General features: G+C 42.7%; 1 protein-coding gene across 2 annotated transcripts in view; it reads left to right on the top strand.

Annotated features, from left to right (window-relative positions):
- C7H20orf204 (chromosome 7 C20orf204 homolog) overlaps positions 1-2,003 on the top strand; it is a 117,890-nt gene extending 115,887 nt beyond the window's left edge. For both annotated transcript variants that reach the window (XM_086929061.1, XM_086929062.1), the window contains exon 5: positions 728-2,003. In XM_086929061.1, coding sequence (XP_086785187.1) covers positions 728-925 — 198 coding nt within the window. In that variant the 3' untranslated portion in view covers positions 926-2,003. The remainder of the gene's footprint in view (positions 1-727) is intronic.
- Positions 2,004-12,524: the final 10,521 nt, after the last annotated feature.

Consider the following 12,524-nt stretch of genomic DNA (forward strand, 5'->3'; position numbering starts at 1 on the left):
AGCTGATGTTCAGCCCCTGTGCCAGATAAATCTCTCTTCAATTTCCCTGACAATCTTCCAGTGATTTAGCAGTGGCTCTTAACATGTAATTTGTGGACCCCTGGGGGTCCATGGTGCTTACTTAAAGCGTCGGTGATTGGTTAGATAATTGAATAATATTAGCAGATTAGTCACCATCCTCAGATTGATTCCTGGGAGCAGTGCAAATGCATCAAACAGAATTTAGTATGGACAAAGACTGGCCTCAATTACATTTTGAATAGCTCCACCCTTCCCATTAAAATTAAATGTTCGATTTTTTTTATATTTGTGAATTAAAAAAAATATTTCATCATCTGTGTATTTGTATGTTGAATGCTTGTTTTTGTATTTTTGAGTAATAGTTTTAGGTTTATAATCATCCAAACTTCTTAAGCCAGAGTCCCTGTCTTCCAGTTATGTATCAGTTGGGTGTCTGTGGATTACAATAATGATTCAGTGGGTTTCCCAAGATCCCATAAATGATCAAATGGGGATTACAAGGAGTAAAAGGGTTAAGAACCTTCAATCTAGAAAACGGATCACGATTATCAAAATTCTGCAAACTATTTTTGGGGAGAGTTAACAGCAGATTGAGCTAGAGGGATGGCCACAAAGCTGAGTGGATTGTAGGCACATCAAAGATAGACAAGTGTTTCGTTTATCAAAACAGTCCTCTTCACATTTTGTTTGTTGTACATTTTTTCAGCCACACAGGAAAGAAAAGACATCAGGGTGTAAAACAAGTGAAGTAAACCCAAGCGCATTGACGGTGACCACCAGCTCGAGGAGGAAGTATACGAAACGACAGCAGAGGAGGGTCGCACAGATAGTTGAGAACATTACAGACTGCTGGGAAAAGCTGTACTTTCTTCATTGTATGGACTGCATGAAGCAAAGCTCTTAGTGCAACTGGTCCTTCGTCTTTCCTGCTCAAAGCCCTCCACTCAACACGCTGGTCTCCAATGCAGTGTAACCCCCGACTCATCGGAGGATGTCCACGAGTATGTCTACGCCTAAACTATCTGAAACTCACTTGAATGGACCTCTGTGAATATCTATATATATGGTGTTCTAGAAACACCCCAGTGTGCCTCCAAGTATATCTATGGATATGTAACCCTGGAATCATCAAGTGTTCGTCCTTGTATGTCTGTGCATAATGACCCTGTTGACCTATGCATGTAAACCTTCATGTACACCTAATCATGGGTAATAAAATATTCCCAGTTCTAACCTCATCCAAATATTTAAATATACATGTAACTCCAGACTCAACTGATTGTGCCTGAGTGTAGAATCATGCATAAGCAACCCCAAACTCACCCGAGTGTCTCTTCTAGCATGCACACACATAAGCAACTCGAGACTCACCCAAGCATGTCTCTGTGCTTATCTTTTCATTAGTACTCCGGGTTTCATTTGAGTGTGCCTCCATGCATTTCCACATATAAGTTAACCCAGACTCACCCATGTGCTTGCGTGTTTGCCTACGCTCAAATTGGACTGAACTTACCAAAGTGGGCCTTTGTGCATGTCTATGCATAAGTAAACCCACACTCATCAGAGTGCTCCTTCATGTATGTCTGCTTATAATAGCCGTCCATATAACCCATGTATCCAACTATTTATGCTTGTGTTTCTATACGTGTTATCCTGGATTCACCAAAGTAGGCTTCAATGTATTTCTTTGTGTAATTAAACTAGAACTCACCCATGTGTGCCACTGACTATGCACACTGTCTGTGATCACGTGTAAGTATCCCTGGACTTATCAGATTGTTGTGCCTCTGTACTTCTATCCATATGTTTTCACACACTCCCTCAAACTTGCAGCCAGATATGTTTATACATGTGTTATCCCAGATTCATGAGACTGTTTCTGACTCTCTGTACGTGAGTGACCTCAGCCTCATGCAAGTATGTCTCAATGTATATGTATGTTTGCCTATGCTTAAGAAACCCATCTCACTTGAGTATGCCCCTCTGCATATATATGTATACAAACCCAGACTCACCCAATTGTGCATCTGTGTAGACCTGTGGAAAAAGTAATCCTTGATTCATGTGACTGAGCCCCCATGTACGTCTATGCATATTTATCCTGGGCCTCGTCTGAGTGTATAAATAACCCACGTAACAAGAGAAGGTGCCTTTGTGTATGTCTATGCATAAGTTCCCAAGGCTCATGCTAGTTTGTCTTTTTGTATCCCTATGCTTGGTAACCCAGGACTCAGTCGACACTGCGTATGTCTATACAGTGTGACCTCCGACCAGAGCCAGCCTTTATCTACGTCCAGGCATTAAATGTACATGGGTTATTGTACAAGCGCCAGCGAATTCTTTTTCGCTGTGGTGACATGCTTTTTGTACCAGTATCAGAATCTGCCTTATTTTTACAGTAAGGGCTTGGTATTGTGGCCACGGCTTTGTTCATCTTCAAAAAACGATGGATATGTTCTTTTTTTCAAATCTTTTTGTTACGTTTAAGGGGACCTCGAAAGCCGGTGCCATAACGGCCGCCAGGGCCCCTAGGGAGCGAATCCAGTTGGTGCTGGTTTGCGCTGCCCGGCGAAACGCACCGAGGCCTGCGCACTCCCCCCTTCCAAGGACAAAGGGAAGAGAGGAAGGGGATATAAGGCGACGCTCCCCCTGGGCAGCTCACCTTTCGATCAGGGAGCTGGGGGAGCAGCGCCGGAGGATTTCGAAGCCCACCCACCCACACCTACGACAGCAGCGTCACAGTGCTAACAGGAACGGGAAGAGCTAACGAGACGATGGTCAAAATGATGCGCAACAAGAAAACTGCTGTGCAAGGCGCGGTAGCCCAGTCTTCATTCCCACATTTCCTCATGTATCAACATGCATAACGATAGACCTCCAGGAGTGCAGCTATGGGTCGGTACCATGAATCTGTTCCCCAGTAGAAAAGACCATCATTGAGGCCCACTCTGCCCTGTGTTCCCATCGCATCCCCCATCCCAGTCTTCTCCATCTGTCAGTGCTCCCCTGGAGCTCTACATGCTGCGCCACACACCGTAGGTTGACGATGGATATCTCACTCCAAGCCACCCTCCCTGTAGACTGAAGGAAGAATTCTGTCGTGCTTGCATGTTCAGCAGAAGTTATTGATGGATCGTGAGCTAGTGAAAGAGCAAAATGCTCCTACTGCCCATAGTTTTTGATGGGACCAGGCTACACTATGTACCAAAGGGATTGGGACTGCAAATGCAAGGGAATAGAATTTTCCAAGGACACTCACCAGCTCTTCGGTCAGCCCTTATGGTGTTGGAGGGCAGCATGCACAGGATGACTGCATTGGTTTTCACAGAGCTTAGACTATTTGGCATTAGCACTCAACATTCAAAAGGCTGAAGGTGACGTGGAGCGGGTCCAAAGAATATAATGCCGTGTCCAGACGGTGGCATGTTCAAGGGGCAGTGTGGCATGCACATGGAGTCGGGAGTGTTTTCTTTCGCCAGTTGGTCCCTTTTTCTGTGGTGACTGTACCACATAACACATTGCTCATGCCTGCTGGAAGAAGTCAAGTATTCGCCTATTGGCAACTATAGGTCGCCCAGAGAGGTACAGTGGCGGGGGCTCTGGATCCTGTTGCAAGCTTCGAAAAGGCCATCTCCTGTATTCTGCTGTTTTGTAGTAAAACCATCCATAACTGTAGTGCAAAGGCTCCTCACAGGTACGGGGGTTGGTGCGACTGCACCTGCTGCGCCATTGATAGCTACACCCGTGTCTGATTTTATTTGACGGAGAGAACTGAAGAATTGATGCTGCAGTTTGGGTTATTGCTGTATAAGAACATGCTTGCTGGTGTCTGCTGTGTTATGTGCCTCATGGCTGCAATTGTAGGCTTGCCTCACAAAGATGTGTATTTCTTTAAGTGTCACTGGCTGTGGACCTACGTCCTTCTTTTCATTCATGTTTTAAGGGAAAGGGGGATACAAGTCTCCTAGGCTCCAGAAAGGAGGTACCAGCCAAGGTCAGAAGAGGCATCTTCAACTCTGAGTTTAACATAACTTGTTCACCCCTTTCTTCTTCCAAGGTTGACTGGTCTCTGGGTGTTAAGAGGCCCTCCTGCATTGGGACCCCGCTTCACCCCTTTGTGGTTCAACAAATAATGGATTCTCTAGTTCTTTATCATTCTTTCCTGGTGACAGCTTATTTTCTAAACCAAGCGCCAAATAATTGTTTTGCACAACAGAGACTCCGGAGTTGCCAAACAGGGCTGTAGCACAAATATGTTTTCTTGGAGGCTTTGTGGCAATAAGGCTTTTATTTAAGCCTCAACCAACTGCTTGTGGTGTTAATAGCAGTTAACGCCATGTGCAGAAGTTGTTAACTGTGGTTAATTTCCCACGGTGTAGTAATATCCTTGATTCTACACTGATGGTGTTTAGTGAGGTGATGGACAATTACCAGTCTAGTAGAATATGGGGGACCATGCTTTTAGCTTCCTTCTTCCTAACCTGCACTAATACATGTAGACAAAAAAGGCCACATGTCCTAGTCTGCTCTTATATAGCTGCGTTCTGGTTGGCTGAGCCATTCTCAGCATTCCATACAGGGTGCTTATAAACCTTATTGGGTTTTCCATTTAGCAGATGTTCATAGCAAGCAAATGCAAATGAGCGATAGAGGTCAAGGTATTCTATAGTAGCCTTCTGTATCAAGGATGGAGTGCATGTGAAATTTTGGTATTCAAACAGATACTCTGATATCTAAGCAGAAAAGCTAAATTATTTCCCTGGAATGAGAATGACTACAAGAGGAGGAGACTAGGGACTTCAAAAGAGTAAACTCACCCTGAGATCTACCATTTACTGCACTACCAGACTGAAAGGCTGGTGATTTGGTCATGACATAAGGTAAATGTATTTTTATTAGAACATTGTTGTATGTAGAATGTTGAGAGCTCCACTGAAGACAAAGAAGTTGCTAAAGGCCAATCATGGCAGGTATAGGCTTACTGCATCAACATATTACTTTTTGTACTTCTTTTTCTCTCTTTTTACTTTAGAACATGCTATCCTCAATAAATGGAATGTTCTAATAGCCTTATACGTCTGCCTTGTGCTACACCAGTTGTTAAAGGTCATCTCCCTGCAGCTGGTCATTTAACTCGGGTTCAGGGCTCACAACATGTGGTGTAGCCCTTGACAGTGTCTATAAGTATATACAAAGGGCCATTTTCAAGTCACGGTAGTCCGAGTGTCCTGGTTTGGCATTGGACATCTTCAAGTGCTCTTTGCTTGAGTGCAGATAGAGACATCATTCACTCTTACAAGATTCCTGTTTGAATTGTCCTAGCAGACCTGGATTGAGAAACAGTTCTCAAGGATTTTAATTATTTCAGCACACAAACATTACCGTGTTAACCCTGATGTGTTCAACAACAATATATGGCAGTTTCAGTGCTAAATGGTCGGTGTAAGAACCTCGTGGTCATAGGTGTATCTCTGGTTTCCAACTATCTGGACCATTCAGATATTAAAATCTGCACAACACTATACAGTTCTGCAGAACCAGACATGCTGTAGCCCGTATCTGCTGAATATAAGCCCTAGACCGATTCCTCAAGTCTTATTGAAGAGCACCCTTAGTTTCCCAGTTAAGTACAGAACATGTTATATTGTGATGGTATTCACAAATAATAGACTCTAGGCACTCAAATAATAAGACGTCTTTATAACCACTGTAACTGGATTTTGGACTTTGCAATATTTTCAAGATATTTGTTGTGCCATTGTTGAAGATCAGATTGATCCACCTTTTCATCTCAAGGTTAGCATAAGGATTGAGAACCTGCCATGTTTTGACTCATTCACTGCATTGATGTATCCAGCTGCCCCTCAGACCCTATGAAAGATGGATGTTCAGCAAAACATATGCTGTTGCAGTGGGTTCCTGACCACTGCTTAGGTTACTGCTTATTTGCTATTCTTATTCTTCCCGACACGCTGGACAATAAAGCCTCGTAAAAAACTAACAACGGAAATAATTTAGAAATTGTTTAGGATATACCCGGTTCTCCTACCCTATCAAGCTTTTAGAAGGTGCCACAAGCATATATAGATACAATGGAGTAAAACAACCCATTGCCAGAATGGTATCGGATGTAACCAGCACTATATTGGTTGTCCATGGAATGATAGATGACTTGAGGATCAAGTAGATGACAGTGTTGTTGGTGTTTTTATATTGCTCGATCTTGGTAGCACTCAGCACAGTCGATCATCGCTTCCTTCTTGCTCACAAAGCCCACACTGGTGTTCCCGGAAAGACTCTGAATTCAATTAAGTTCTTCTTGATTAACTGTACATAGAGGGGAACTCTACCACCTTCCAAAACTCTCCTGTATCAATAATCAGGGAAACGCATCAGCATTCTGTATCCTCACTACACTTTTTCACTATTCTGTGCAGCAATCAGCAACATTTCTGCAGAGTTAGAAACCCCGACGATGGATAGGGTCTAATTTGCATAAAGGAAGCCACAAATGGCACAACGCCACCTCTATCTGCCTTTGTTCATTAATGTTAAGGAGGTAGGTATCGTGACGTTGCTAATACTAATACAACTGTGGTCACAGTGGAAAAAGGATTCTCCCTTAGGGTCATTATGTCTTTAGCTGCCCCAATGGACCCTTGTCCAGAGCCACCCCAACTAAGTTAGAAGGACATCCCTTACTAATGTAGGAGGCTCCTCTTACTCCGAGGATTCAAATTACCCATCTTTTGAAGACCAGTTGTTTTTTATCTTCGTGCCCTCATTGTACTCTTGTCTTTGCCCAACTCCTCCTCATTGAACACCCGCGAACCACTTCTTTATCCAATCGAGACTTGACTGCGGGAACACTTCAGAATGAGCAGAATGTAGAGATTGCAGCTTAATTAAACAGCATCTGCTATGTTGATTGGTTTAAAAGAGACCATGTTTTGGCGGTGTAGAATTGTCTCCATTGGTATGCAAAAGAGTGCTGTTCAATTCAAAGTGCATTGTACATAAAATTTATTGAAACGCACCTGGATTCTTTTGCAGCGAATGCTAACAATATGTTCCTAAAAGCAATCGAACATCAACTACTGATTGTGTTTGCCATTCCCAAATTCAAGCACTTGAAAACAGATGGAAGAGCATTTGCGATACAAGCAGCTAAGAATCAGAGAGCCACGCCTCGAGCCATCAAAAGAGAAAGTGATCATCTAAAGATTCAAACTCATTGAATCCCAATAATCCGGTTTAGTTCATTAGCAATGTTTCCTTCACTACATTACCACCCAAAAAAATATTCTAAAGTTTATGAAACGTAGGCTTTTTGCTGTGTTTAGAGGGATTTGTGGTGGGTAGTAGTTACTTTAGAATTCTAACATCAAGAAACTATGTATGGTGCATGTTCTCTTCAACAATTTAATTAACACGACAACATTATCATTCAGTAAAATACTGCTGGTTTTATCAGCTAGGGAGGATACGTTTTGCATGCCACCTGCCTGGTCTCAAACCTGTTCCTTGTCCTGTATGCACACATCACAGATCTCCCTAGCGGACCCCCAACCGACTGAGCTAAACCCGACCTCTCATGATGAACATTATGAAAAAGGTGATGAAGGGAACTTGTAAAGCACAACAGTGGCAGGGATGTATGGGTGTCTGGTAGGGTGACCAACCGTCCGTAAATTTCATGGACCGTCCGTAAATTGGGCCGATCCTTTTTACGGACACCTTGTGTTCGTAATTTTGGCCTTGCAGGGAACAGAGCTGTTCCCTGTGGGAGGCCTCAGCTCCCTGATGGGGCGCCTCGCACCTATGCTCCAGCACAAGTGCAGCCCCACCCGCCCATTGTCATTCTGTGTGGGGCTGATAACCACATACAGAGTGACAATGAGGCCGTTTGGGCTGCTAACATCTCCTGCCACTCTATCCTGCTGAGTACAAAGCTGTCCACGGGATCTCAAAGTCTACCAAAGCCTAAATGTGTTTTCTTTTCCATAAGCATAGATGGTGTTTAATACAAATCTGTATGCAGTAATGTTAATTTTAATGACACAGTAAGTGATAAGGTGACACCTACATTCGAAAAAGTGTTTCTGTGTAAACTATCGAGAGACCTTTTGCAAATCTAAAATTAAAAATGCAGCATAGTTAATAGCCAAAAAAAAGTTAAGCAGAGAGTGGGGCTGCTGGCCCATTTGAAGCATTTAGAAAGAAACAAACAGAGGCATTTGCACTTCTGAAAGGACCGTGAGTGGGCTTGAAGGCTCTCCTGCCCCTCTCGCACTCTCGGAACTTGGCCTGCTTATGAAAATGAGAAATCTGAGGCTTTAAAAGCGCATTTAAACCATTAAGTAAATGAAACCTACAAGTTCTCAATTTGTAAAAAAAAAAATGAGTGCCAGTGCTCTCTTCAGGAGGCGTCTGCAGCTTACACCCCACATTGCCCCTGCCATGCTGCCGGTGATAATACAATGCATTTAATACCCATCACACTCCTACAACTGTGAGAATTTGGATATTTTAGTCCCCCAAAGTTATAAGAATGGCTTGAGCTGCAGGTAATAGCCGTTTTTAATGAATATTGGATTAATAATTAACTGTTAACCCCCATCCCACCGCACCTCCTGCTTTAGGAACTACAGCAGGGGTGAAGTTCTTGATGGGCCTCTTCTGCCTGCAACTCTGCAGACAAAGTCTCAGCTCATAATTAATGTGAAAAGGTGGGTGAGTAAGTCAAGGAATTGGTAAATAGGTGGATGGATTAGTGAAAGGATGAATGAATGAGTGAAAGGGAGAATGGATGGATAATGAGAGGATGGATGGATGAGTGAGTGAGTGGAAGGATGGATGGGGGTATATAGATGGATGTATGGGTGGAAGGGTAGATGGATCAGTGAAAGGCTGGATGGATGATTGAAAGGATGGATGATGGGCGAGTGGATGGTTGAGAGAAATGATGGATGGATTGATGAATTGATAAGTGAAAGGATGGATGGAGGAGTGAAGGGTGGTTATAAGGATGGATGAGTGAGTAAAAAGGAGGGTAGATAGACAAAAGGATGGATAGATGATTGAAAAGGAGGATGGATGAGAGAAAGGATGGATGGATGAGTGAAAGGATGGATGTGTGATGGGGTCAATGGATGGATTCATGAGTGTATGAATAAATGGGTGAGTGTGTGGATGGGTGAAGGGTGGATGGAAGGATGGATGGCTAAGTGAAAGGTGAATGAGAGAGAATGGGAGAATGGATGGATGGATGAGAAAATGCATTGGTGAATGTTTGGCCTGAATGGATGGGCGAATGGGTGCATGGATGAGTGAAAAGAAGAATGTAAAGATGGATGAGTGAAAGAATGCACACATGAGTGAAAGGGAGGGTGAAGAGCTTGAAGAAAGGATGGAGTGAAAGGTTTAATAAGTGGACAGATGAGTGACTGGGTGGATGGATGAGAAAGTGAAAGGATGGATGGATGGGTGAAAGAGTAAATGGTTGGATGGATGAGTGAATGGATCGATGTGTAGAAGAGTGGATGGAGGAGTGAAGATGGTCCCAACAATGAATATATAGGAGACCGAAACCTCGACTCGCGCTTTTCTTACCTGGATTAATTGATTGCTTGTAAGTAGGCAGGAAAGCGCAAACAATTGTTCCAAAGAAGTGTTCATTTGATTGTCTACCACTTACTTCTTGTAACATTGTTGACATTGATTTTGTACCCTGTTTTTAATCAATTTTAGAGTATTAAATACGTTTTTCCATGTACACCCTGCACCTCTGCTATATTTTCTCTCCGTTCACTTACTGTGACTGCTTTAAAGTAAATGAACTATTGTTGTTGCATGTCTGCACTTTTGTCCTAAATTGTGGTTGGTTATCATCTAGCATCACAAGCTTTTAGCTCAAAATAATTCTAAGAAAATCCCTTGAAGGTACTCTTACCCTTCCATATGGTTTGCCCAAACCCTCAAGAGTATATTGGGTTGCTCATTCACATTTGTTATCTTGTGAACTTGGGCATTTTTCCTTGAAGAAACACTGAGTATTTTACTATATTAGTTTTGGCATCTTTCGGCTCCGCACCATGGCAAACTGAAGTGGTTTGTTTGAATTAAAAAAAAAACATGTGCACCTTACCATTCTGCTAGTGTCGGGTGGAGGCAGGGTGAAATCGGCATGACGTCCTTCGTCCCCTAACTGACTAGTGACGCCTGCAAGCAACAGCGAGCCACACGGCACCACGTAAAACAAGCATTTACAATGCAATGGTTTCGCCTTTGGAAAAGTTAGAGCTATTGGCATTGCTCATGACATTTTTTTTTTTTTTACTTATAAATAAATGGCATTGTTATTTACATTGCAATAGGTCTCACATTTGTTGGAGTTGGAGCTACTGGCATTGTAAATGGCAATGTTTTTTATTCATGCTTTTTTGTTTGCAGTGGAGTGATTTTTTTTTAAGTGCACACTATACCATATTATAAGCTTTTATAGCAACTATACAGTAAAGCTATAGCTATTTTAACGTAAAAGGGTGTAAATGGATGAATACAAATACAAAAAAAAGAATCTTAAACTGTATGGTGGAATGTATAGCAGGTGACAGAGACTACCGATCACAACATACGTACTTTAAGTGATTGTGGGTACCATATGTAACGAGATGCATCCATAAGATTTGAACACTTTTAAGAGGCACAGTCAAGTATTTTGGAAAAACGGCAAAGAGAAGAGCAGCAGTTAAAGCGATATAGAAATAAAGAAGAAAGAAGAAACTGTGTAGAAAATAAGAAAGAAATATCTTAATCTCGCATATATTAGCATCAGCCCTAATAAATCATCCAAGCTCCCTCTTCATTGATCTGGCCTGTTGAATTTGGGACTTTTAAGCTGCAGGGAGTGCCACTGTCCTGGGAAAAAGTGGCTTTGATACTTGATGTTAGGCTGGAACATATTGAACAGGAGAGCAGCAATAAGAGAAACCACAGGAAAGCACATGCAGCAGGTATTATCCACGACCAATGCAATACAAAGAGGAATCAAATGCTTTCTTAAAAAGAACCCGGAGCTCACCCTTTACATGACGTCTACCTCGTGTGTATCGTTAAGAAGAGATGCTAACAATATGATGTTTGGATAGTCAAGTCCAAGGATAACTAGCCTCCACCAGGGCTTTATAATTTAGGCTCCATGTGATCGCCCTCCTCAAACTATTAATGGGTCTGCATCCTATGGAGAAGTGTCTTTGCAATTGCTTACTGTATACTGGTATCAGCAAGAGCAAGACACAAGCATACCCTTCATGCTCAAAGTCTGCCTTGGGGCCAGCAATGATGAAAACGATGCGTTTAATCCCATGGCACCTGGTCATCAGGAGGTTCGGGCTCTCTCTCTCAAGCAGCAGCACATTTTGTTAGTTCTTCTATTGTCCGGGCATCTGGTGTATATGTTGCACTTTATAAAATCACTAACATAAGAGAAATGATCATGAGTTCTTGAGTTCTATGTAAATGTTAGGGCCTTGTCATATTCCTACAATATGACCTGCAGGATGACTGGGCAAATGTAAATGCCCAAGTCTTATGTTAAAGAGTTGAAAAGAAAAAACTTGACGCCTAAAGCTGTGTCATTTGGTAGACATGTGTGTATCTAGTAGACAGAAATGCTCATAGGCACATGTATAAATGTAAGCGGCATGCATCCAACATTCCTAAGAGCGATCGATTCAGTAGTCTCACATCAATAGTACTTTTCTAATCTTGCAGCGGAACAGATCCTCGCCTTTTGCAAAGCTGCTGCTCAAGGTAGAGAACGCATCTATTGCCTGGGTTGCAACGCTGCCAACTCGGAGTTAGAACTAGATCACTGCCCCTAACCAGGGCGCACGGAGGACAAATACAAGGTTATAACTATTGCCACGTGGTTAAAATCAATAAAACCGCCATCCTTTCACTGAGCGGCTGCTTTGGAACAAGAACAAACATTATGTTCTTGCTACTGAACACAAACAAAATGTAGCCGAGTAATTTCATGCAAGAGGCTTAAGAAATGTGCTTGTATGGAGCATAAGCCCGCAGTTTGGGTGGATCTGTAAACAATGCAGAGTGCCTTGAAGGCCTTTGGCCATTAGGAGTTAGAGAAGCGCTTGAAGGACTGGTGTGAAGCATTCCAATGCACCAGGAGCTGGCCTGCATCCAAAGGCCAGATCCTTTGCAGTTGTCAGAGCTGGGAGGAGCTGGAGACCATTTGCATCGACACAACAAGGGTGATGGTGGGCTATAACTTGTCAGAAACTTAAGGAAGGGATAACCTATCAAACAATAGATGCCACTTAGAAAGACTTTTTTGGGGTTTTATTCACTTCAGAGATCAGGGAAAGACTGGAGTCCATAATTACTCCCAGATTTCGTACTTAAGTTCATACTGATGGCAGTGGGTCAAACCCCTGATGCCAGGTTATTTTTGGTTTGTAATTCTCCTGTTCTCTAGTGGT

This window comes from Lissotriton vulgaris, chromosome 7, assembly GCF_964263255.1.
Source record: "Lissotriton vulgaris chromosome 7, aLisVul1.2, whole genome shotgun sequence".
NCBI classification, from domain to species: Eukaryota; Metazoa; Chordata; class Amphibia; order Caudata; family Salamandridae; genus Lissotriton; species Lissotriton vulgaris.